The sequence below is a fragment of the Semicossyphus pulcher genome, unplaced genomic scaffold (assembly GCF_022749685.1).
Source record: "Semicossyphus pulcher isolate SPU_LCO1_2020_fin unplaced genomic scaffold, fSemPul1.0.p SCAF_11, whole genome shotgun sequence".
NCBI lineage: Eukaryota > Metazoa > Chordata > Actinopteri > Labriformes > Labridae > Semicossyphus > Semicossyphus pulcher.
This window is the reverse complement of record NW_027211615.1, coordinates 15,244,303-15,272,078: the sequence shown is the minus strand read 5'-3', so window position 1 is coordinate 15,272,078 and position 27,776 is coordinate 15,244,303. Positions and strand designations below refer to the sequence as shown.

At 42.4% G+C, this 27,776-nt stretch overlaps 1 protein-coding gene across 1 annotated transcript in view; it reads left to right on the top strand.

The window, feature by feature from the left end:
• The window catches only part of nbas (NBAS subunit of NRZ tethering complex), a 185,129-nt gene that overhangs the window by 119,777 nt on the left and 37,576 nt on the right, over window positions 1–27,776 (top strand). Inside the window, exons 45-49 of the mRNA XM_069657356.1 lie at window positions 3,957–4,297; window positions 5,959–6,183; window positions 10,644–10,834; window positions 16,074–16,163; window positions 17,511–17,694. Of these exons, the coding sequence (XP_069513457.1) occupies window positions 3,957–4,297; window positions 5,959–6,183; window positions 10,644–10,834; window positions 16,074–16,163; window positions 17,511–17,694 (1,031 nt within the window). The remainder of the gene's footprint in view (window positions 1–3,956; window positions 4,298–5,958; window positions 6,184–10,643; window positions 10,835–16,073; window positions 16,164–17,510; window positions 17,695–27,776) is intronic.

Sequence of the window (27,776 nt, the reverse complement as noted above, 5' to 3'; positions counted from 1 at the left end):
ACTATGCTATTTTACGATTAAGTGAAACTCTTGAGTGTGTCTCCTTATTTATTATTTAAAATGTTTCCTTATTTATGAAATATGACTATTTTTCAGTGCAACTATTCATGCAAAATGTATATTTTATAAACAAAAAAAGTATATGGGGCTTCGAAAAACCTCAGTTATACCATTACGAACGAAACGGAAGAGGCAAAAGCACCCATTTAATAATATGTAATTTCTATTTCTGTCAAAGGAAGCAGAAAAAGAAAAGCCTCGAATTGCAAGGGTCGATGCACCTCTATTGTTTTGGGAAAATCAGCCCCGGGCCTTTCATGTCCAGAAATGAAGTTCAGTGTTAAAGAGTTGAACATAATCCCTTTTGACGTGATGACTCACACACAGATGTTGGCATTCCTCCTCACTGGTACATAACCTCGAGCCACTGTCATGTAGAAAATAGATGTCAGCTGAATGCCTAAATTTGGAGAGCATTTTTAGCCCCGGATAACACTAGCAAAATCCTTTTACTTATACGTAATTATATGTCCCAATGACATACCTATCCCTACACTTACACATGGGTATTTTTTATCCTGCCTTTAATCTTAACTTGCTTCCTCTTTCTCTATTGTTAGTCTCCAAAATTGAAAAGAAACAGCAGCTATTCACTTTTCCATGTAAACAACTAGGAAGGCAATGGACCTCTGTATTAGCTGTCAATCCACCCGACACACAAACCTCCCCGAAACAGCCACAGCATCGCAGCAAGATGCCGTTTCCCCTTAAATTTCCGTGGCAGCACCCTCTCCAAGGACGTCATGTCCAGCTTGTAGCGTGTCACCGGTTCAGCGATCCGGCTAGAGCGCTCAAAGTTAGTTGTGTACGGGCGGAGGTGGTGTCACTTCTCGGTGAAGTTCAGTAAAGGTCAGCCAGGTGTCAGCTGTGTTTTCACGCCTCACTTCCTCCCTCTGCTCCTGATAACGCAGCAGCTTTTACCGGTGACACATGTCTCTGTTTAACACACACACACACACACAGGCACAAATCACATACACACACCTTTGAGTCATCCACATCAACACTTTAAAGCATTTCTGCATAAGTTAACACAACTGTCCCGAACTTTCAGGGCATGCTACTTCTGGTGTATTTTAGTTTCACTTGCATACACTTTCCTTATCGCAGTACTTAGTACTTTGCACTTACTCTTACTTGTATAACAGTTTGAATACCTCGTATTTTTATTTGTATTTACTTACTTGCTATTTTGTCTTTGTACTGCTGCACCGAATTTCCCCCCTGGGCATCAATAAAGGATTATCTTATCTTAGTGAATGACTGCTTGCTAAGCCCAGCCCCCTTACAAGCTTTTCGTTGACAGAAGTTGCATATTCATACCTTAAAGAAGTTGTTACTAGTTCTAACTTTAGTAATGGTTCCTTGATTTTAGACAGAGGTAGATTAAAGCAGTTTCCTATTTTTAGTCTGGGAAAACCAATGTTGGCAGCTAAACAGACCCCTGTTGCTAGCAGATTTCTTCAACGCAAGCTAGCTGCATAAACGCGCTAATGTTAGCTCTGAAAGACGGTTAAAAGACACTCTCTAACTTACTTTATGTCTCCAGATGACTCTTTATAAAATGTACTTGATGGCTTCTTATGTGAAATGTTACTAAAAAAGTATTTTTAACTGAACAATATCCCAGTCAATGTTAGCTAAAGTGTAAGATACCAACCAAAAGCAGGACAAATTTGCTAGCGTTAGCCTAAACACGGATAGCACTCAGAAACAGCTTCCACACGGTTGGGAAACACAATTGTGAATGTCAATTCATGAGTACAGGTTTTATAACATAACTTAAAACCCCACAAACTAATATAGTTACTCAATAATGTATTTTAGACCTGTAAGTTGTGGTTTCGACAGCAGGAGGTATGCTAGCAAGCTAAGCTTGCAACTGGTTACAGTTTATCTAAGCACTGTTTAAGGTTAAGGTTACTTTATTATACCCTAGGGGCCATTTGTTTCACAGCCAGCATTACAAACAGCAAACACAACAACAGTGGACAATACAATACAATAAGACAGATAAAAATTGATATATACATTACATATATTACATACACGTGTTTAAAAGGCTAATGACTAACAAGTTCTTGTATCTGTTTGTCCTGCTTCTTGGTAACGTGTATCTGCGGCGAGACAGAAGCAATGAGAGCTCTCCATGCAGGGGGGGACTAGGATCAGCCAGAAATGACTTGGCCTTATCTGGAGACCTGTTCAATCTGTTTCTTAAACGGTTGCATGTGTCTTTTGGATTTGGGAAGATGAAAAAAAGTAAAAATACTTTTTTGCCTTTTAGCAGCAAGAAAGCTCTCCAACCCCATTAGTGTGTCTTTTACCTTTCAGTCTACGCTGGAAGTGACAACGTGCCAAATTGTGTGGGTTTACATCTGCCGCCTGTGGTCATATTGTGCTCACTTTTCAGCAACTATCTGACAAGTTGTTTAGTATGATATACAGCTTCAAAGGCGGCAAGAGCCGAAGGAAAATGAGATACCGAGACTTTTTAGTTGTTGTTACTGTAGCTGTAAATACATACGGCAGACATTGTGGCTTGTAAAAGCAGGCCATGCACAGGTGTACTTAATAAACTTAACGAATTAAGATGCCCGCTGTGAAACACAAATTAACCCACTCATTCACACTCATGTAGCAAAACTGACACACTGCTGTGGCGTCCCCCAGGCCGCCAACTTTCTACACTCGCTATAAGAGACTCATTTACAATCATGAACAGTCACACGCTGGCTAACACACACATAGAACCACTTATGAGGCATTCAGACAGCGTAGAGGCAGGTGGTGTGTGTCCAATATTCATCACAATTGCAGACACAGTACCAGGTGACTGTCTGAGTGGGCTCTCCTGAGGAAGGGGACGAGATGCTGCTTGGGTGTGGAGGAGACGGAGGCAGAGAGATAGGAGTGGCTGGGGAAGGGGAGAGACAGAGGGAGAGTACATGTGTTAGTGCATGTAACTCTTATCTGCGGTTTAAGTGTCCGTCTGGGCCTGTCTGAAAGGATTGTGTGTGTGTGCACTCAAGGTTTTATACTTGTGTGTGTGTGCGCGAGGGATTCCAGGCAACATTGACAGCGCCCTCCCCACAGGCAGACCAGTGTTAAATATTTAAAGCTCAGACAGGCTGTGGTGTTGCCACAGTAATGTGTCTGTCTGATGGAGCTGGAGACCCAGAGCACGCCACTTTTCTTTCACTCACACACAACACTGACACCCACGCAGAGCACTGCAGTGGTAGGAGATGTAATGCACACAGACAGGTACACAAACTGTACACCTTTGCATGTGCGGACAGACAGACAAACAGCAGCACTTCCACATGCAGGTCACACGCAATCTTTGTTGTTCACATCAAGCTTTTGCTCCCCTCTGTACATTCCTCATTACTATCATGTAATGGAATATTGAACAACCTCTGCATATGAAATCACTGTAATTATCCAGCAAGTGTGGCGTGGTTTGCACTTGGCATGTATGAATATAGAAGTATAATGTGTGCTGTTATACATAGTATAGAGTGCCTGACTTGTAAAGTGGCACTTCCTGAACAGTTTAGAGTTGGATATGCGTTTGTAGACTTCTCACACCATGTAGCCATTGTGTTGTCTCACTTTATATGGCTGAATGTAAAGCTGAAACATGAAAGTTATATTCTCTGTTCATCACGCTTTCCTGCAGTCGCAATAACCCAGACTTAGCGCTGCAGGAGGTCATGGGTAGGACGATAATCGAACCTCCAAGTGTGCTGGTTATTTCCGCTCATGTATGGCGGTGCACATGTAGCATATAAGGGTTGGTAAAGTGGAAATCACAGCATCAAGATGAATTCATAATACTCTAATGTCACGTATACAAGTGTCAGCATACATTAACTTTGTCTCTCTTGTAGGTTTGAACTACCGGAAGCTGACTGACGAATCGTCCGACCCGCTGGCAACTCTACAACCGGTCCTGACCAGTCAGAACGTCCTCTCCATCTCCAAACTCGCTAACCGGCTGCCTGTGCCTGGTGGAGGAGGGCAGACGGTCTCCCCCAGCGCAGTCCACGCAGCATGGCTGCAGAAGCTCTTCTGGAATGGAGACCCCCAGCTGCTGAAGAGACCCCCACAGGGCGACCAAGACTACCTGCACGCGTACGACACCTGCGCCAAATACCTCGACCGGCTGGCCCCTGCTGATGCTGTCCACTTCCTGGATAGCATCACATTCTCGCCTGATGCAGCCGAACATGTAAGAATGAATCTGGTCAAAAGATAGCAATGATTTTTGAGTTGGTGTATGGTGGACATAGGGTGCTATTTTCAGTCACTGTCTCAGACTGACAGGAGCAGGAAGGAGCTGCGCGGTCAGACAATTTCTAATAACAGTGCAGATGGTTGGTTTCAGGCAGCCACCCAGACAGGATTCATATTATCTAAAAGGAAGGATTGTGGGGATTTCTCGTCACTACCTCAGACTGGCGTATCCCCCGCTCGCTGCTCATCATCGTCTGACCGCTCATCTCTCATGCCACAGGCTCAATTTTGTGGAAAGTCAAAAGCCCTTTCTAATTTTAAATATATAATTATGTTCAAATCCACACTCTGTCGCCTCAAAGCACATACCAGCCATGATTTATAAAAGAAATTATAAAATTGCACAAGAAATGTCAGCTACATAATTACAGCACTCTGAAAAATTGTCCTGCAGAGGACCTAAAGTGCCTCAGCGCACCTTATCAATACCAGCCCACTGTTTTTTTTTCTCTCTCAGGCTGGCACGCAGCCACCCCAGCGCCTCTCCAGACCTTCCCTTTTCTTCTACTTTTGTCTTATGAACCCTCTCTTTCCCGGCGACTCTGAGAGATCTAATTGATCCCCTCTCTACTTCAGAGCCAATTAAACTCCAATTCCCAGCAGGCACTGTTTTCCCACTGTGCTTTTTAACATGCAGATTGACTCTCAGAAACCGACTGTCTGCTCTCCTTTTTGAACCCTTAAAGGGAAAATCTCGACCCTTCTCGCTGTTGGGAACGCATTTGACCTTTTATACCCCCACTGCCCCCCTGCGATGGATTGATCCATTTCCCACATGGCCCTGGGGGTTGAGATGGATGGCTGGGAGCTTATCTGCTACTGGACGTATATATTTTGAAGGGGAACAGAGAGGGTTGGCATTTCCCCCCTCTAAAGTATTGATGTTAGATATCTTTGTTAGAGGAAGCATCCGCCTTTGCTCAACCGCCTCTTTCAAATCTTTCCAAGGATTTGACCCACTCCCCAACAATGTACACACTCACACACATATCCATACATACACTTACCCTCCAAAGAAATTGAAGGTAACTCTATTTGAGTGATCACCCTGTCCTGGCAGAGAGAAGTGCTGTCAGTCTGAGTTAGACATATCTCGCAATAGCAGAAGTATAAGCAGCATGTCTCAGAGTGTGTGGCTGAGGTAGCTTGAAATGTGAAGTTGGATGATTTTTAAGCGTCTTTTTAGTGTGAATGTATGTGTGTGTGGGGGTTTGTCATCGCCTGTGTGCTTCCATGCAAGAGAGTAAAACCCCCATACAGCCGAAGGCTCTCTCTTCCCCCCCTGTGAATGGTAAACCTGCTCTCACTGCATTGAATCAATTACACCGGGCTGGAAGCTACGATCAGTCTCGCTCACACACACACACACACACACACACACACACACACTTATACTTCTCACACACATGCTACCCAAGTTCCTGTTGGTATTTTGGCGCAGATACATTGGGTTATACCTGCCTGTCTTCAACATGTTCAACTTATACATCTCTCTCTCCCCCTGTCTTCGCTCAATCCGACCCCCGCCGCCTCCCCGATTTTCTCCTCCTCCTCCTCCTCATTCTACTCCTTCCATCCATCCTATTTCATCCCCAGCTGAGCATCCAGGCGAGGTCGGAGGTGATAAAGCGAGCCACCAAAGCCCTGCGCCAGCTGGGCGAGAAGAGCAGGAAGAGAGCAGGCGACAGTAGCGGCGAGCAGGAAGGGAGCGGCCCAGCAGGGATGACTTTTGATGAGGCTCTAGCACACCTGCAGCAATCACAGGCCCACCTGGACACCCTGAGCCACGACTTCATTCTGTCACTCAAAGACAGCCTGCAGGTAGAGCACAGCTGCCACACACTTGAGCCGTTTTATTTTTTTAGTGTAACAAGCCTTCTAAGGTAGAGGATCGCTTAAAAGAACACACAATAGAGATTTCCCCATCGTTCAATGTAAATGTCAAGTAGTGTGGACTCCCAGGTCGTCTGCTGCAGGGAGTCTTGGTCGTGCTTTGGCATACACCAAGTCGAATGAGAAGTCCAAAGCTCAAATAGTAAGTCATTGTTGATTAAATGCAGCTTAAATCTGGTGTTTTTGTGTAGGTTACTCATAGACATGGCCTGAAAAGTGATACAAAGATAAACTGAACTGTTTGGGTTGGCAAGAACGGCTGACTGTATGCTTCCTCACCGTAAAATAGTTCCAAAAATAAACCTAGCTTCATTAGCTCGACACTCTTGATGAAATACTTTACTTATTTTTTTAAATATATAATTATACCTTTAATATTTTTTTCTATATATCTTCTATTAAACCAGGAAGTTGGAAGGAAGAAAATGATCATGTATTGTGACCAATGACTGTATATATAGATGGATGATGCGTCTCCATCTGCTCTCATTGTACAAAATTGAAGCCAAAATACACGGCGTGACGGGCGCTGCCATCTTGCAATGGTGTCGTCATTTGGAGCCAGAGCTGCGCAGTAGAGATGGGCGGGTGGAGCCGCTGTTCGCCACTTCCGCTAACTAAAACACACACTTAACTGTCCGAAAAAAACGACAACATTCCCACACGTCAGCGTATTTAACAGCAGAACAGCTTCTTGTGTTGGTCTGAAGCAGACGTTCACAGATATGTAAACTTCAATGACTGTAGTGATTGTTTTAGTTACGTCTCCTCTCGCCGTTTGTCATCCAATCTGGTATTTATTTATTTGTCAACAGAGCTGTCAATCATCCTTTTCATAGCATCAAATAACTAATTAAAAATAAACTTGTCATAAAAATGAACACTTGGACATAAAGCAGCATGATAAGAACTAACTATAATGACAGAAGCCATGTTTGAGAGAAATGTATTTGATGTGTGATTTGATTTTATAGTTTAACTCAATGTTCCAACTGTTAACATGGAGGAGGCGGGATTTATGACCTATACAGCAGCCAATCAGCAGGGGGCGATAGAGAGGTTTTGGCGTCACTTTTAGAGAGCTGTCATGTCGTCTATCTTTTTATACTGTCTATGATTGTGACATACTACAATGCTGATCTACAAGGGATACATGACGTGTGTTTCTACACAGTATACCCAAGTGTTTACTCAAATCCCATCCCCTTGCCTTTTCATGGTGTCACCTTTATTTACACGTACTGATTGTGCATGTATGAACTTTTGCTGTTTGTGTTTGTTTATGTGTGTGCAAGTTGTGTATTTCTGTGAGCTAACTAAGCTCTCCTCCAGCCTCACCGGGCCTGTCCAAGGGTACATTAATGTAAATCCAAGGGCTCCTGTTTGAAATGAGCCCTGCCATGTGGCCGTACATACATTGTGTACACCATACTGTATCTCATTAACCAAAGTCACACTGACTTACCCTGCTGTCACCTCCCTCTGACTGTGTGTGCACAATTTGATGCTGGGTTAGAGAGGGGGGATGTTGGTAGAGCCGAGTGTTGCTATGCGACCACGAAACACACGATATCTGGTCATTTCTGCCCCCTGCACTGTGCTAGTTTATAAAATTAAGACCTTTATTTTATCTGTGTTTAAAAGCATGTATCTTCTATAATAGGTAAGAAGATAAAGCATTACAAGGCAGAGATATGTAGGCTAAAGTCACAGGTGCAAACACACACACAGACACACAGTCCAACCTCTACATTATAACTTCCCTTCCACTGGTGCAAGAAGTGATTGTATCCTTGGAGATAGATAAAAGGGATATAAGAACCAGCAAAGGGCAGATAGGTAGAAAAAGATAGATAGAAGGAGCCCTGTAGGCTCTGTTTGGCTATACTGTGGTCATTTATCAACTGTACGTGACCAGCTGCTGGGAATAATAGCGGATCGGAGAGGAATCCACCGAAGGCGCCTTGACCTGCCACGAGGACAGCAAATTACACACTGCGGATATTGTGCGTCAGGATCCAGAAGAATAGCTGTGGAAACATGACGACAGGCTAGACGGTCATTTTTTCTGTGGACAAACTAGTGTATAAGTTCTGTATCAAAATCCTCCAGTGATCCTATAATTTCCTGTTAAATGACCTTTTTTAGGTGTTTTTTTAGTCCTTTGTCTGGTGTGGTATTTGGTGGCCCAAGGCTGCACAGAATGTCCCAGAATCCCTCTCCTCCTGCTTTATGTCTTGAATCACCCCAAGTTTCCTCTTCGCCACACAAAATGAAAAGAAGTCAGTGGAGTCCAGCTGGCAACGTTGCAAGTCACATCCCTAATAAATGCCAGGCCACAAAAAAACAGCCAAGGGGCATCCCTATTAGACGCCCAAACCACCTCATTAAGCTACTCTCGGTGAACACAGACGACCTGCAGAAAAAAGGCCTCATCTCTGCCAGTTGTATACCTGATCTGTCTGGGTCGGTACCCTGAACTTATCATTAGGGCGTAGTGAGAGCTTGTTTTTTTTTACATCTCAAGTGTCTAATTGGCTCCCAATCACTCATGACTAACAACCAAAGTGCTTTTTGTATGGTGGCATGTTTGTCCCCAACACCTATATGGAAAGACCTACATTATTTTTTAAAGGAGACGACCAGAGTCTATAACTTCACTCCTTTAGCTGAAGACATCAGTGAACATTAACCACCCAAATGTGACCCAACCAGACACTCCTCCGTCTTGACCCTCTCTGGATATTCTTCCAATGAATGAAATATACCATGAATATCAGGAATATCATATGAATATCAAAACCCCAGGAATGATATCCTGCTGATGAATATTACAAGCAGGAGTGGTGACCCCTCTCTGAGTCCAACACCATCCCTGATTGTGCTTGACTTAAAGCCAAGAATGTCGATGTCTTGCTTGGTATTACCCCAGCACCTGCCAGTGCACAACTGCGCAAAGATGGTTTCAGATTATCCCCTAAAAATTTGCCATCCTGAGATTTCCAAGACACCAAAATGACATGACGATACAACAACAATCTGGGGGAACAAATTGGTGCATAACTAGCTTTGCATTACAAGCATTTTGGGACTTTATTATGTAAGGGTTAATGTGTAGTGAGCTAGTTGTTATTGCGAATGGAACCCTGACAGGCTGAGCAGGATCCATTACACTCAGTGAGAGCAGCATCCATAGCAACGATTAACTCTGTGACCTTCTTGAAATGAGCTAAGCTAGCTGTTTTTACCCACATTAAAATGAGGTAAGCTAGCTGTTATTACTCAGATTAAAATGAACTAAGCTAGCTGTTTTTACTCTCATTAAAATGAGTTAATCTAGCTGTTTTTACTCTCATTAAGACAAGTTAACCTAGCTGTTTTTACTCACATTAAAATGAGCTAAGCTAGCTGTTTTTACTCTCCTTAAAAGGAGTTAACCTAGCTGTTTTTACTCACATTAAAATGAGCTAACATAGCTGTTTTAACTCTCATTAAAATGAGTTAACCTAGCTGTTATTACTCAGATTAAAATGAACTAAGCTAGCTGTTATTACTCACATTAAAATGAGCTAAGCTAGCTGTTATTACTCACATTAAAATGAACTAAGCTAGCTGTTATTACTCACATTAAAATGAACTAAGCTAGCTGTTATTACTCACATTAAAATGAACTAAGCTAGCTGTTATTACTCACATTAAAATGAGCTAAGCTAGCTGTTATTACTCACATTAAAATGAGCTAAGCTAGCTGTTATTACTCACATTAAAATGAACTAAGCTAGCTGTTATTACTCACATTAAAATGAGCTAACCTAGCCAATTAACTAGCCTAATTAACCAATTTGGATCAAGTATTTAATGCACCTTACCTACTCTTACCTGTAGAGTTGGCTGCCAGCCATGGAAGTTCTCAAACTCTTGAGAGACTAATGGTATCAATAAGCGTGTTCTCGAGTTGCAGCAACAACAAACACCGCCCTCAGACCATATTTGCAGCTGCTGTACAAAAAGAGGTTTTGAAAAAGCATCCCAGCTCTTTTTTTATTGGAAGGGAGAAAAACAAGCAAAGGCAGTGCAGGACAGTAGAAAAGGTGAGCAGGGTCAGGTCAGTGCTGCCCTCTGGGTTAATACCTGCAGAGAACAAAGCAGTCAACAACTAAACATTACACTTCCTACACCACACCATGCTGCTTCCCCTCTGCCTTTTCTTCTCAAAGCTTGCTTCTTTTTGTATTTTCGAGTTGTTTAGGGTTTGGTTATATTATATATTGTGAATAAGTGGCCATCATACACTTTATTCCTCTATTTCTGTCAGTATTTTCTGTCAGGTCAAAAATATCCGCACACACATACACTCCCATCACACCTGTTTTTTTTCTGTTTTCCAGGGTTACAGTCAACTTTATGATTTGTCCCGATCTGAGAAGTCAAAGGTGCACGAGCTGGCAGTCACCATGGCAACAGATGGGCAGCCTCTGGAGCGCATTGGAGAGCTTCTGCGTGTGGCTGTTGGACCCTTAGACCTGTCTGTGAAAACTGTGCTCCGAGACGCGATGGAGAGAGTAGTCGCCGCACTCAGGTATTATTTTTGAACCTCTTTGTGTTTTTGCTGTTTGTTTCAACATATAAGATAAAAAAAAAATTGAACACACAGAACAAACTCAGAGGTGGAATCGAGTCGAGTCTTGTCAGTACACATGTAAACAAAATCTGTCCATTGAGAACCTGCGTAATTAAATAGACACGCTCGGCCTTAAACTTAAAGGAACTTTTCATAATTTTGCAAAAAACATGCTTTAGGCGTTAGATAAGAAAAATCCCTACCAGTCATGTCTTTGCACTCACTATGGGGCTGGAACCAGGAGACAGTAAGCTTATTAAAAAGAGTGAAAGCAGGGGAAACTGCTGGCCTGGCTGGCTTCCTGTAAGTAGCCATCCCAACAGTGTGCGCTGGACTCCACGATAACAACCTTCTCACCTGCTACATTATCTTGCTTATTACGCTGCTTTTTACTTATATAATCAATTATTTGACACAATATATTGATTTGGAAGTTATTTTATTAATTTAAAAATGATTATATTTCTGTTTTACATTTAAAAGTAGTCCATTACTCTCAGTGAGAGCAGCATCCATAGCAACGATTAACTCTGTGGCCTTCTTAAAATGAGCTAAGCTAGCCGTTTTTACCCACATTAAAATGAGCTAAGCTAGCTGTTATTACTCACATTAAGACGAGCTAAGCTAGTTGTTTTTACTCACATTTAAATGAGCTAAGCTAGCTGTTTTTACCCACATTAAAATGAGCTAAGCTAACTGTTATTACTCACATTAAAATGAGCTAAGCTAGCTGTTATTACTCACATTAAAATTAGCTAAGCTAGCTGTTATTACTCACATTAAAATGAGCTACGGTAGCTGTTTTTACCGGCATTTAAATGAGCTAAGCTAGCCGTTTTTACCCACATTAAAATGAGCTAAGCTAGTTGTTTTTACCCACATTAAAATGAGCTAAGCTAGCCGTTTTTACCCACATTAAAATGAGCTAAGCTAGCCGTTTTTACCCACATTAAAATGAGCTAAGCTAGCTGTTTTTACCGGCATTTAAATGAGCTAAGCTAGCTGTTTTTACCCACATTTAAATGAGCTAAGCTAGCTGTTTTTACCCACATTTAAATGAGCTAAGCTAGCTGTTTTTACTCACATAAAAGCTGCAGTAGGTAAGATGGAGAAGAGAGGGGACTTTGCTCACGACTTCCAGGTCCCTCCCCCTCTCTCTCCGCGGTGCTCAGTCCTGCCTCCAAAGCCCTCCCCGCAGAGGAGGCTGTCATGCATGTGCAGGCTAGTAACCACGGCAACTGAAGAAGCCAGATATACAATTGCGGACACACCGGTAAAAACGGGAAATGACAACAACTGCAGCCGTTGTCTTACACCACCAACACTATCCAAACCAGCAGAAATCAGTGTTTTTACTGTGAACGGTAATCTACAGCTAATTCTATTTAGCAAAACCACCAGCACTTAGTTTGCTAACAGAGACTGTGGAAAAAACAACAGAGCCAACTAAGCAGTATCTCACTGATGTTGTGAATATTTAGCCGTGAGAGCACAGGCACACAGAACTGTCAAGAGAAAGTCTGAAACGGTCACACTGCCTGGGCGCTTCACAAACATATTTTCAGCCACTCGGCCATGAAACAACGCTAAACAGCAGCAACGGGAACAAGCTAACGTTAGCCTGACTGCAACACCAACGTAACATCACAGTAACCGCAAAGCTTAGCAAAGTGGAGAAATTTTTTGAACAAACAAATACAGCAGAAATTAAGCTGGGGTAATTACCTGTCGAGCAGAACTGTGTAACTCAGGATCACTTTATAATCCTTTCAGGTCCCGTAGCTCTCTCCACCTCAGAATTGCCGCTCCAATGTTTACTCTCATTTCGTTTCAGTCTCGGTCCAACTCTTTCTTTTTAGCTTGTTATTCCTCATTTTTCTCCTCCGGTTTAACGGTCCTGTTGTGTAAGCCGTAGTTGGCAGTGGAGGGATGGGCAATATTTTATTCCTGGTGGTTGTTTTTCAGCCTTTGTGGACACAAACCGGCTGACGCTGCGCACACTGAAGAAATTGTGCGTGACCTTGTGAGCATGCGCAGAGGAGTGGTGCTGCGCAGCGTGTCAGTGACAGCAACCTGAGAGACTACCGACGGTGTTTCGGGAGCGTTGGATTCTTACTAATGCCATTAGGAGCAGTAGGAGGAGCAGGAGGAGCAGGAGGAGCAGAGGAACCAGATTTTTTTCACAGATTATCTCTCTCATGTACTACTGCATGTTTAAAGTAAAAGTTTGAGCAAATATGACAAAAAGTTAGTTTTAATAATTTTACCTACTACAGCTTTAAATGGAAACATTTCCACTGTTGGTGAAGTAAGACACGGTGAACGGGACCACAGGAATCAGCACCTGATATGCAGGAGTCTGAGTTTGTTGACATTTTCTTCTCCATTCACCCTCTTTAAACGCTGCTGTACCCTGTACTGTTTTCTGTTTATTGTTTACTTCTATGTGCCATCTTCAGTTTTGTAGATCTTAAAGTTTTTGTATCTTTTGCCCTTTATTGCTTTATCTCCGCTGTTTTGTCTCTTTTCTTTTTTCCCTCTGTGAACAGACCAACGTCAAATTTACCGGACTTCTTTCGGCGGATTGATATGATTACAGTTAGTCCTCCAGATTGTGTGATTAGAGCCGCATCCCTAGCTAATGTCTGTTCTTCATAGCAACGGTACGTTATCGAGAAATAACAGACCTCGGAATGCCGTAATTAACCAATCAGAATCAAGTATTAAACACAGCCGTGTAATAAAGTGAAATAAAAACCTACCAGCTCCTCTAAAGCTCAATAAATAACATGCAGTTTAAACAGTGTAATCAATACAAAATTTAAAAAGAGTTCTACAGCTTGATGCACAAAATTATTTTCCCGCATTGACATTTAAACAAAGTGAAACATGACACTCACATTCTAAAAGACTCTCATTTTAGATAGTTAAAATAAATATATGAATAAATAAATATAAAGTGCTCAACAAGAGTTACCAATTGATTTACAATAACAACATCCCCTACTTCAGGAGCCAGTACCCTTTAAGTTGCAGGCTGTACATACATGTAGCCCCCCTGTCAGCCCTGAGGCATTCAGAAACATATCAATAGTAATATGAGTGTTGAGAAAATTACACTGCTGAAGGTTTCGGACTGTGTGCTACTAAAGATACATCTCTGTGTGACAAACCAGACGGAAGCATGAGGATAATCAAGTTGTCAGGTTAGTACATTTATTTCTGTAGTTCTTATTTAAATCTCTTTTACATTCACGCCTTGTCAAACAACATTATCATCTACATGCATCCCTTTTTCAAACCAGCCTGGTGAAATTAAATACATATGTATGTGAGAGAAATATATTTTTTTAAACATGTCAGATCAGAAGCACGATCTATATCCGCCTCAAAAGCCGTATTTATGATGTTTGTTCTAAAATATTAAAGGCCATGCAAACAAACCTCCTCCTGCCTGATCTCTGCTGAAAATATACCCATATATTGGTCCACTTTGGACTCAGCGTGTTGGTGGGGGAAAACACTGTCAAAACAATTGCCTGAAGTGTAGAATTGAATCTACAGTGGCTGCCTGTGGGAGTTGGACTCACAGCTTTTTATTGGTGTCTTCTTGCTCCTCGCATTTCAAGGAAGGGAGAGATGATTCACCTCGACGTGTCTGCAGAGCTGCTGCATTTTAAGGAGCGTGGAAAAAAACTTGTACAGCTTCTGGTCGGAAAGCTACATGATTACTGATGTTATAAAGGACACAAAAGTCAACACACAGCAAGTTTTCTTCTTTTAAAATATGCATAAATAGAGAGTTTAATTTCAGAGTCTTTTTTTATGTTTGTCCTTTACGCCCCGAGAACCTCGCGCGCTAACACCGACAGACCGAGGATCAAGGTTTAACTGACACGGCCAGATATCATCGGGCCATCTGATTGGCTTGATAAATGAGTGCCAATCGCCTTGATTATATTCCTGCCTCATTTCCTGCTTCTTTATGGCTGCTCAATGGCGCATGCTGCAGATAAATGGGACCCGCATTCACACACACACACACACACACCAGAAAAAAAAAAACGTGCACGTGCAAAGACACTCTCCTAGTTAAGTAGACATGTAGGCACTTCCCCTGATGAACACACACACACAGACACACACTTTCCTGCATGCAAACGCTTTGATTCATTATCTTCTTATAATTAATGCAGCCTGATACAGCTGTTCCCCTCCAGATCTCACTCTGCTCTCTCACACACACACTCAATCTATGTCCATGCATGTGTGTGTGTGCTCTGTGGGTGCAGGATTCACACGCAGTCTTGTGTATTTTCCCTTCCCTTCCTCTCTCCTCCTGCATATGAGCATCCCTTTATTTATACATATAAGACTCTGTGTGTGTGTTTATGTGTGTCTGCTTCTCATAGCATTGTGTTTGGCAGATATGAATGAGCCGCTCTTGTTTTGGGCTTTCTGGAAGCCTTCAGTCTGGCGCAGCAGGCGTACCTGAGCCTCACACTAATGGCCATCTTTTGTATCTGTCATAACCACTCTGTGTTTGTGCGTCCTCCAAGAGAAAATGTAAGTGGTAAAACGCGATAAAGAAAATGCTGCGTCGTCTTTCCAACCTTTTTGCCACATCATTTGTATGTTGTCGTGCGTGGATGTATGCGTGTAGTACGTGTGTTTATGTGTGTGTGTGTGTGTGTGTGTGTACGCAGTTGAGCCCAGCAGCAAAGGGGAGTTGAGTCAGGGGAAATCACCCTTTTTTTCCCCCCTTTCTGTCGCTGTGAAAAATGGCCCTCCTCTTGCAACATACAGTACGCACACACACACAAACACACACACTGCAGCAGAACCGAGTCACAACAGGAAATACACTAATGATGCTGCAGAAAATACCTCACATTACCTTTTTAGGCTAACCTACTATTATGTTCCATCAAAGCTTCTTTGTTTACCCCCGATTTGAAAAGAGATGCTGCTTTTATCAACCTTAAATTCATATTTTTCTGTTGCTTCATCTCAGGATTATAAAGCCGCATTAGCTTCAAACATTTAATCGCTGCTAGACACGTTTTTAAATCACAATTCGTCTGAGAAGAAAGCCTTTTTGACATCGCTGTTGTCCCTGTATTGTGTTAATCTGAAAACAGTATCTTAATAAGTGTGTTACAAACCATAACTTAATCTATGTGGTTTGTTTTTTCAGTGGAGATCCCGACGGCCTCGCAAATTACCCACAACCCCTCAGGGTCCTGGAGGCCATGGTGACCGCTGTGCACAACAACGTCCAGACTGGGTAGGTTGTTAAAACGCACACATGCAGCCATCGCTTTCTCTTTGCCCCCTCTGCTCTACTCAGAGCTTTAAATGAACGCCTGCTGAGCTTCAAATGCCAGTGAAATGTCTGTTTGCTAGTTAATCAACAAGAAGAAGCACCTGCAGGTCTGTCTGCTGGCTTTTCTTTTTTTAAACCTCAGTCAGGTCCTTTGTTGACATCGGCCAGACAAATCAAAGAAGAAGAAGGTGTTAGTGAGAAAAAGACTCCCAATCTGCCTGTCAGTGGAGTTACATAAAATATCACCTAAGCTTCTTTTGATTAGAGGTCCAACAACAAATTATTATCATTATGTATGGATTTTTAGATTATTTCCCCGTTTGTTTGCGTCGCCTTTAAAATACCAGAAAATGTGTCCTTAAAGTTGTAATTGTAATTGTATTGTTGCAGAACAATTAACACAGAACTAGAATAAAAATAAGTAAAAGACTTGAATAGAACAAGATAAAACAAACAGGCAATAAGACTTGTTGATGCGCCTGGCAGCAGAGGGGAAGAAACTGTTCTTGTGTCGGGAGGTTTTGGTCCTGATGGAGCGCAGCCTCTTGCCAGAGGGGAGGGTCTCAAAGAGACTGTGTCCGGGGTGAGAGGGGTCAGCCTTGATCTTACCTGCACGCCTCAGGGTCCTGGAGGTGTACAGGTTGTGGAGAGATGGCAGATTGCAGAGCGGATGATACGCTGCAGCCGCGCTTGTCGTTTGCAGTGGCAGCAGCGTACCAGACGGTGATGGAGCAGGTGAGGATGGACTCAGTGACGGCGGTGTAGAAGTGCACCATCATTGTCTCTGGCAGGTTAAATTTCTTCAGCTGCCGCAGGAAGTACATCCTCTGCTGTCCCTTTTTGATGAGGGAGCCAATGTTCAGCTCTTCGAGACTATATCTTTAAATTCATTGTTTGGTTACAGCTTGAATTTTGAATTCAAAATTGTAAGTATAAGAGAGAGATAGAAAAGCAAACCAGTGAATTTACAGAATAAAGGAAGAAAGGAATAAATTAAATGATTGTATTAGGAATACAGGTAGATTGTTTACACCTGTTATAATATTAATAGATGTGAATGACTTAAAAAAAATTGTCCTCATGAAAAATTGCAGTTTTTGTCGATGTCGATGACATCTTATTTCTGTGATGTGTTGTATTAATAAACATTTTTCCTGTCAAGTTCATGAGCTTATTCAGCCTCGTAAAAGAGACAAAAGCTCTTTCCTTAACTTTGTTCTTAAAGAACTTTTAACGCGCCGCCCCTCTCTCCGTGCCTCTTTATCTCTGCCTGTCTGACTGCTGTCCGTCTCACCCTCCTCCCCTCAGCGACAGCACCGTGACTTCGGACGACCTCCTGGCCTGGCTGCATCCATTCTGCGGCGACGCGTCGCTGCCGGTGCGGCCTCGGATCGACGTGCTGCAGATCCTGGAGAGTAACTTCAGCCTCCAAGACAGCGACGTCCGTCTCCTGCTGCTCTACAGAACCCAGGCTGTCCTCAAGGACAGAGAGGTAACACACACAGATGCACTCACGCAATCATACAGCCGTGACTCATCAACCCTCCTTCATCACTTAAGAAACTTTAATCCCAAGAGCTCAAAAAAAAAAAAGAACACTGGTACTTGATGTAAAGGAGGCTACAGGTTCTTTTCTTTTCTCCAAGGTCATAACGTTAAAGGCTGAATCGTACATTTGGAAATTGATGGGCGGAGAGAGGAGATAAGTGGAAGGAAAACAGAGTAGGAATGGCGTCGTGAAGACGCTAAGAGGATAAATGAGCCACTTACCCCGTGTTGAAACATGGGAATGTTGACACACACATTCCCGTTATGTTACATTATGGGCTTTAAAAAAAGATGGTGCGCTGCTGAAGGGATAAGGAAGGTGTAGTTAATGTGTGTTTATCTCTGTTGCTGTTAAAGCTGAAGCTAACACTCTGAAGAACACATTGTGTGTGCTGTTTGAATCACTGGGGGTGTAACAACATGAAAACAATGTTGCTTTCAATTTAAATCTTTATAATAGAAATTAATATTAGTTTTCAGAATGTGATTCACTCGTGTTTTTGAAGAATTGCTCATAGTAGCGTTTCTAAAGGTATTACTGTTTTCAAAGACCTCTGCAAACATCTGATTCAGAATTCGTCTAAATTTAAGTGACTGTGACATGAACATGTTTTTTGTTGTTCCAAAATGTGTTTGTCTTCAGTTTGTTGCCTTAAATAATGTTCATTAAAATTCGGTGTATAAAGCCCTATTCGCACAGGACTAGTATTACCTGGGGACCTCGTGATTTAGAAAAGACCCCCTTACGTCTGTGTTTCGTGTGGCGCATTCGCATGGAATAGGCAAAGTCTGTATTTTACTACAAGTTACAGACATTATTCCCCCAGATATGATTGAAAATATCAAGGCTTCGCATAACATCTGCTTAAAGCCTTACACCTGTTGAAAAAGAGAAAAACGTTTTGGCATGCGCATCATCCATCTCGAATGGGTCCGCATGCTGTGTAGTGAGATGAGCCTCCTGAATTTGCACCCAAAATGCTGCCAAAACTTTCATTTATAATTTCCACCGCAATGCCTCCATAATTCTCGACCGGGAAAGCGGCAGGAAAAAGGCGCGGAGGAAAAAAAAACATTAGAGAAAAAACATGTTTGACCCCAAATTAAGGAGATACCGATTCGTACGGGACTAATATTATCAGATGACGTCTGTGTTTGCCAAAATATGGTGGGTAATTTACGCTGGAATTTTCACTTTAAAATTTACGGACATGGCCGATTCGCACAGGATTAAGATGGCAGACGACCTCCGCAATTATTACAAATTACGTGAGAATAGGGCTTTAGACGCACTTTAAAACTTCATCTAAAAAGTGGGCTGCGTCCTGTATACTGGTGCGACCAATTTACCAGTTTAAAATGCAGAGAGGTATTTTATTATGTTACGATATTTCACCAGATGATGGCGATATATATGCTTTGGCATGGACATGCACCGTAATGATCGCCAGTGTAGCCGCCTTCCTCATAACATTACCGTAGGCTGAGCTTAACTGCTGCACAGCAGGGTTGAAAGGGTAGCAGGGTTGAAAACTTGACATGGCGAAAACAGACAGTAGACTATAATTTGTGTGTTTTGAATGTGTTTCAAATGAAAATAGATTGAAATAGTGTTGAAATAACATGTTTTTATTAATACAAAACAGCCCAAAAACAGACTGCGTCTTATATTCTGGATTTTAAATCAGTAAATCAGTGTTTACTTTTCTTAAAACTTTCCAACCACACAAAAGACACAGAATCAATGGCATGTCAGTAAGAAACACAAAAGGCTTTAGTAGGGACAAATCACCAGTTTGGATACATAAGACCACTCCAGCGACAGTTAGAAGGAGTCATCAGAGGAAGGAGACAATGTTACCTTCAACTGAATGTTTGAAAATGTCTTTTAAAAAGCATCCATGTGCAGCTTGTGTTACTGTTCTTTGAAAGGTTATTCATAAGTGTGAGTCCCCTTAATCCACAATCCTAAAGTCCTAAATGGAATTAAATGAGTTTGTTGACATTAATGTAAACCAACATCCCTTTAATCCTGTGTATATTTGCACTAGTGTTTAATGCTTAGTATGAACAGCATCACGCCGTTTGTTTGCACATGTTTATGCCCGCACGTTTGCCTCTTACTGCGTCCTCCTCTCCCTCACTCAACCAATCACTGATTGACTAGTCATTACGTTTCCTAGCTGACTAATTAACAGCCTGAACTGGTTAATTAATGTGTAAATGTATGCATGCAGCCGTGGGCCATTGTCAGCGCAGGTAGACAGGTGTGTGGGCCCAGACTCTTTAACTAATTGGGTGCACTCCTGACATTTGGCAGGCTCTGACAAAACACTCACACATGCACACGCGCAGAGACGTAGGCGGGCACACACGTGTGTTCTTAAGGGAGTGTACATCCAGAAGATCAGTTAATTAATCTTGTAAAAGATTAAGAGCGGGGCTCATTTCAGATGAAGTGCCACTTTCTCTCGTCTCTGCTTGAGGCGACCAAACGGCCTCAAAATGTGCGAGGAGGGGTTTCGCTGCAAAATGTCTCATTTTCTTGGATTAGTCTACATTTTTTCATATCCACACCAATACTGACAAACATATTGCGCCACTCACTCTTTAATTTATCACATTTTGCCTCCTAATTGGTGCCACACTTTATTTCTTACGCTAAAAGCAGAGGCAAAATCATCATGACGGCTTGGCCTGTACCACACGGAAACAGCGCTGGCACTCGTGGCAGCATGTAGGTGCCCCAAGGCCTCCCCAGAGATGTTGCAGTGCCCCCGTCTGACCTCGTCACTTTGGCTTAGAACCAAAAGCAACGAGGAAAGCGTGCACGCGCGCGAGAGAGTGGTGCACTCGTGGAAAAGAAGTCAGACGCTGACAGAGGCGACAGGGAGCGGGAGAGAAGGAAGGAAAGAAGTTGGTATTGTTCCCCTTCTGTCCTCCTGGTCCCTTAACTAATCAGCACAACTCCCTTCTAACTGTGTCCCACCGGCCTCGACACACACACACACACACAAGTCACTGTATCCATCTTTCCCTGCTTACTCAGCCTTCCTGTTCAGTACACGCCTTCTTCTGCACACATACAAACACACAGACAGACTCCCTGCTGTGATTTCAACCACCACCGAGCCGCCAAACCCTGGTTTGCGAGTGAAACTAGTACGAGGAGTATTTTACCGCTGTCTGTTTGCTGTTCTGACAAAGGAGCCTGATTAGGATTGTTGCCTGCGATCAAAGGCAGCTGCAGAGTAACAACATGCTCTCTCTCTCACACACGTACAAACAACAGGCTCACAGCTGTACTCTCAAATGTACAATGGTTTTGATGAGCTAAAACGCATGTCCATATAACAACACGCGTGCAGTGAAATACTCTGAATGTACCTACTGTCTGTGTGTCTTAATTAAGTGATTGAGGAAATGCAGCTTTGATGTTAATAATGAATCTATCCCATTCTTCCCTCTCTCTCACTACGTCTGCATGTCTCTGATTGCAAAGTGCAAAACTCAACCCGTCATTAATGACTCATTAATTTCATAATATTTTATTTATTTTTCTTGCAGGATTTTTTTACATTATTTCTCGGGAGTTTTAAGCCCGAGCATTAAAATAGAAAATGGGTTCATTGATCAGGCGAGAGCAGACCAGACAGGATGAAACTATAGTCTGTCTTTTTAAAGTTTTGTATTGATCAAGTAATTATTCAGGATCAAAGATGCTGTCATTTGTCCCTTTCTCTGTGCTACAAACTGGCCTGCTTAATTGGCACTGATAAATTCCAGACATTAGCTCGGGCCTGCAGTGTATTCATCTCTTTTTTGTTGAGAACAGGCAGAAGATTGATGTTGGACGTACTAAAAAATACAACAAGGGGGCTAAAATGAAAGTAATTAGAAAGAGGGCTCTGAAAACGCAGACTGTGAATACTAACTAAGATTTTTTGTGGTTGGGACATTAGTAACTTAGTCATAGAAACAATGATAATGTCCGGGTGGTGTATGTCTGTTATGAAACTGTGCCCAATTGGATCGATCGGTATTCAGAAATAGTAGCCAGCAGTTAGCGATAAACGACTTCCTGTTCCGCATGCTGCATTGTTTACAGAAAAAGAACCCGTTTTTCTTTTGCCGAAATGTCTACATCACGATGCAGATTTGTAAGAAGTAAAAATGCAAGCTTTGTCAGGTCTGTCTTTAAAATGCTCGTTTGTTGAACGGAGGTCGGGTCGATCATTTCTGGTGTATTCGAGGAAGTCGGGAATTCGCTGAACGGCTTTCATGACACAGCTTCAAGGGAATTCATCTCAAGTCGAATTTTAGATCTAGTACGGATTGTTAGCGGTTAGCATGCAGATGTCTGTTTAAAGAGATTAATAAGAAGCTAAATCATTGTCAGATGACGCTGATGGGAGCCGGGATGTGTTTCCTGCATGCGGCGCAGCCTGCTGATACGTGATTGGTCAATATTACTCGGACTACATTTCTATGTAGAATCTGTAAATAGAGATTAGTTTATGCCAAACGGTTGCCTCCGTACGGGCCACTCATCCTTTAGGGTGGATGGTAGCTCAGTCTGTAGGGACTTGGCTTGGGAACCAGAGAGTGGCCGGGGCTGGTTCCTGATTGTGCATGTGTGTATTTCGGGCCTTTGTGTATGTAGCATGTTTGTACTGTATTTCCCCTTGGGGATTAATAAAGTATCTCTTATATGTAAGTCTTATAAGAGATACTTTATAAAGTATTTCTTATATGACTCATATAAGACTCACTATTCTCTCATACTGATATCTTAATGTCAAGGTAGGCAGAGTCTCTTTTGGTTGGAAAACTTCCAGCCTGTTGGCAGCTTGTCAGCCCAAATGAACTGCACCTAATAGGGTCAGTAGGATAGGTAGGATAAAATATAAAATAAAATTGTTTTGTGGTACTTTTTTGTGTTTAAATTCCTCACTTTGTGTCTCTGCTCTACAGCAGTAAAAGGAAATGTTCAACATTTTACAAAAATGATGCTCTTATTTATAATCTGACAAGAGTTGGATGAGTTGATTGACATCACTCTCACATCTGCATGCAAAATAGGAAGCAACCGCTATCAACCATGTGGTTAGCGTTGCAAAAAGAAAGCATACTCAATCTGATGGTACACATTAAACAAATTAAACAACAAAACTCAACAAGTATGCATAAGAAGATGCTGGAGAGCAACATTTGCACAGAACCAGCCTTTCTGTTTCTCTTTTTTAAGCCTTTTTGTCAAGCTAAGCTAAGCTAATGACTGTCGCCTATAGCTTTATATTACCTATACAGATATGAGAGTGCAACCCCCGCAAAAAATTTGAATATGCATATTTCAAATTTTCTATAATGCGCCCTAGAGCTATGAAGAACTGAAGAGGTGGGTTATTAAAAAGTGCTTTACATAGCATACAAAGAGCACATAACACATGAAGCACACAACACCACAGCAGTTAAAGAATAAGAATATCAAAAACATCACAATCTATTAACAGAATAAGAATTACAGTCAGATACAATCAGGGAAGGGGGTGCAATAAAAGTATGTTTTAAGTTTAAATTCAAAAGCAGTCACTGACTCAGCCTGCCGTTTTTCCTCAGGCGGGGTGTTCCAGAGCCTCAGGGCTCTTATTTCAAAAGCTCTGTCCCCCTTAGTCTTCAGCCGAGAGTCTGGAGCAGATAAAAGGGCCCTTGCAAGTGTGAGCGGGGTCATGCCAGAATAAAAGTTCTGAGATATACTCAGGAGTGGGACCATTTTGTGCTTTCCAGGTACTTAAAAGAACCGTAACTTTAATTCAAAGGCAGACCTGATGCCAGCGTAAAGAGGCTAAAACTGAGGTGATGTGATCAAAGTCTAACCTGTTGTACTCTCTGTTTGGCCGTGGAAAAAACCTGTTACAGTACACCAGGCCCGATGAGATTTAAACATGCGTTTTTTAACATACAGAAAAAATTAACTTGAATTGACAATGTTCCTTAAGTGATAAAGGCATGTTTGTACAATGTGATGCTCCAAGGTCAAAAAGAGACACTACAATTTCTAATAACAGCTACGAGACACTTATGTAAAGAAGTCAGTATTCTGTGGTCAGTGGGCCTAATGTGGACATACACCAGTAAGTTGTCTGCATTAAACTGAAAGGAAATACAGTTTCTACAAGTAATATTACCAGATTGAAGTGTATAAAAAGGAAATAGCATATGTCTCAGAATTGATCCTTGAGGTACCCCTTATGTAACGGAACTAAATGAAGACATCATTTGATAATAAACACAAGGCTCTATATGCCCACTTAATTCTTCAGTCTCTTTATAAAATATTCAAATCAAACAAAAACAACAAGAACTAAAATAAAACATTAAGAGAATAGAAGAGCAGATTTGTAGATTATTGGACAGTTTTCTTCTGCAGAATCGAGGACGTGCACAGCCAACACTAACATATGGTCAACCAAGGCTGTTTTAGGAGTGACTGAACACGATCCGTTTTTAAGTGGTGTTGGATGCAGCCCAAGAATTGGGAAATGATAAAAATTGAGAGCATTCAGTGAATAATTGTTTCAATAACATCAATTAAAAGCTTTTTTTACTGGGCACATATTAAACTAAAAAAGGGAAAGTGGAACGATGGGGCTCAAGATTTCTTGTGAAAGTGGTACAAGGCCTTACATTTGACCCTGATAGATAAAATATTCTCTGTAAAATAAGTATAAACTTGTTTTCATAGTAACTTTCTCAACAGGGCGTTTGTATGGTCTTGTTTTATTAGTTGTTCAATAGTCTTTAATTAAAACATTGGGTAACCTTGATTTTCTGATGCGAGATTTTAGAAGATATGTGCTCTTTTGTCTTTCAACAGTATGTTTAAGTGAGGTAGACGCTCCTTCGCAGCTGCATCGTGGACCCCTTATTTACTCTGCACAGCCTCACTGCTTTTATTTGTCCGAGGTTTCAATTTACAATTTGCTCTAATGCTACTGTTTGTTGAAGAGCAAAGGTAACTAAAACTTGTTGATATAGAGCTCTTGTGGGCATAGTATGATGTGAGACAAAGGAAGCAGATTCTGACACAAATATAATATCCCCAAACAAACAACCTTGTAGTAATTTATCATAATAGAAGATCAGAAAATAGATAAATCTAATTAAAAATTCCCAACTTGATTTCATTTGACATAAATTAAACCTCAAGGACTCAATGGGAACCAATGAGCTTAACCCTGACCAACTTACAGGAGGAAAACAGATGTTAGGCCATCCCCACATCTGTTTCTCCAAGGTCAGCTGTGAGCTGTCAATGCCATCCACTTAAAAACATGAAACCCACGTTTGCAGATAATACTAAATATATTTATTTTTAAAAGATTTTTTTGGGGCCTTTTATGCCTTTATTTGAGAGAGAGGACAGTGGATAGTGTTTGAAACAGGGGAAGAGAGAACGGGGGGTGATGGAAGTCGAGCCCTGGGCTGCTGCATCGAGGACTGAAGCCTCTGTATGTGGGCCGCTGACTTAACCGCTAAGCATCTCCTTTCACATTGCACATACAGGTAGCCTATATAAACATATTTATTATAGAGATTTTAGCTGCTTTAAGTTCTGCTTTCAGAACTATCTATTCTTTGGGGATTAGCCACTCAATCAGGATCATAGTCTTACTTGTTTTACATGAATAATTTCCACATTACTTATAGAATTACTCGGCATTAACATGTCCTATCTTAATTTGAATTCAGGGTACGGTATCCTTGATTGTCACAGCTGATTTAGCTCAAAGGTTATCGTGTCTCTCGTTATTTTGAAGTCTCCTGATAGCCTGACTGTATGTGGATTTTAAGGCTGCATTGTGTATTCTTACAGATGTGATTCACTTACTGTGTAATCCTCAATTCTTGGCTTGTGCGCACACCTCTTTGACAGAACGTCAAGAAACCCTCAGATCCTCACAGTCTGTTTGGATCTTTGATTTCACGTCGGCTGTCCCAGACTTCTCCTCCCCTCCGCCTGCCTGGATCTGAAGTCTGGATGTTTCTGTCTATACATCCTCAGCCATACACAGCTTTTCTATTACACACCCAAACAGACAAGTGCATTACTCCTTGCAAGCCTAGGCGAATACTATTTTGATGGATGCTGTTTGGCCCTGTCGTGCCCAGACCCGACCGGGTCGGGTCAGGCCGTGTCATAAGAAAGGCCACCGCATGATTCAAAGCCGCTGCCTCACACGCACCCAGAGATGATGGATCGGAGGGAAACAGAGAGAACAAATTAGCAAAAGAGGAGGGGAATAATGACGGATGACACGGGTACAGAGACACAGAAACATTCAGAGATGATATTAAAACAATAAAAAAGAAAACAACAGTCCACTTACCGTTCCAATACATCATCCTTCCCTCCCTCACACGTCAGCCAAACACACCGTCAGGCACAGTAACACACAGAGACACCTAAAAAGGAAGGTATTAATGAGCCCAATTGAAATGCTGACATTTAGGTAGCGGGGAGGAAGGAGGGAGATGATCCGGGAGGGAAGGAAGGGGGGGCATGAGAGGTGAAGCCAGGGATGGATTTTGTGACTTAATTTTGAATGATTAGGTATAACAGCAGGGCGTCCAAATGTCAACACTGTCATGGCTGGAGAGCCTGTTTTGTCTGTGTGTGTTCAGTGTGCGTTTGGCCTTTATGTCACTACTAACAATATACTAAGGCCCATTTGTTTGTGGCATTTTGGAGACAAAGAGGTGATGAAAGCAAATGTGTGTGAACATACGGGTACATATACTACATGTGTGTGTTAATGTGGTGCCCTGTGTGCTGAAGCCATGATGTTTTAGCATGAAGATTACTACCACTGACAGGGCGAGTGAATAATATTGATTCTTGATTGACATTGATTAGCGTAAGGATGAGCGACTGTCAAGGGCCAAACTGTGATGGCTAGACGACTGGGTCAGAGCATCTCCAAAACTGCAGCTCTTGTAGGGAGTTCCCGGTCTGCAGCGGTCAGGACCTACCACAAGTGGTCCATGGAAGGAAAACAGGTGGACCAGCGACAGGGTCATGGGCGACCAAGGCTCATGGGCGACCAAGGCTCAGTGATGCACGTGGGGAGTGAAGGCTGGCCCGGGGATGCACTAAGAAGGCAAGCTGATGGAGGCAGTGTGGTGCTTTGGGGCGATGTTCTGCTGGGAAACCTTGGGTCCTGCCTTCATGTGGATGATACTTTGACACGGACCACCTAAACATTGTTGCAGACCAAGTACACCCCTTCATGGAAACAGTATTCCCTAATGGCGGTGGCCTCTTCCAGCAGGATGATGCGCCCTGCCACTCTGCAGTTCAAGATATTGACTTCAAACTTCCCAGATCTCAATCCAATCGAGCATCTGTGGGATGTGCTGGACCAACAAGTCCGATCCATGGAGGCCCCACCTCGCAACTTACAGGACTTAAACGATCTGTTGCTAACGTCTTGGTTCCAGATACCTCAGCACACCTTCAGAGGTCCAGTGGAGTCCATGCCTCGATGGGTCAGGGCTGTTTTGGCAGCAAAAGGGGGTCTTACACGATGTTAGGCACGTGGTCATAATGTTATGGCTGATCGGTGTACGCTAGCATCCACATCAGGGTTAGAAGACACACTTATAAACACTAACACAAGCACACACACAGTGACAGAAGGCGAGGTCGGTCGTTTTATCAAGGTCTTCACCCCTGCGTGCACTCCTGCATGTGCGCGTGATAAGCCATCATCGAAGCTCATCAACAGTGAAAGCTGATTCATGCTACAAGCCCCTCTCCCCCTGTCAGTGTCACAGATCATTTGCTGTAACACATTGTTTTGCTGCTGTGCTGTTTGGCCTTGCAGAGTGCGGTCTATCTAATATGGATGAAGTGAGCTGAACAGAACAGGCTGTGTTGTTGCACTCTGTCAGCCTCCAGTGTGCAGCTGCACAGCCTGTGGACCAAACACGTTAATCCAGGCCCAGACTTTCCCAGGACATGTT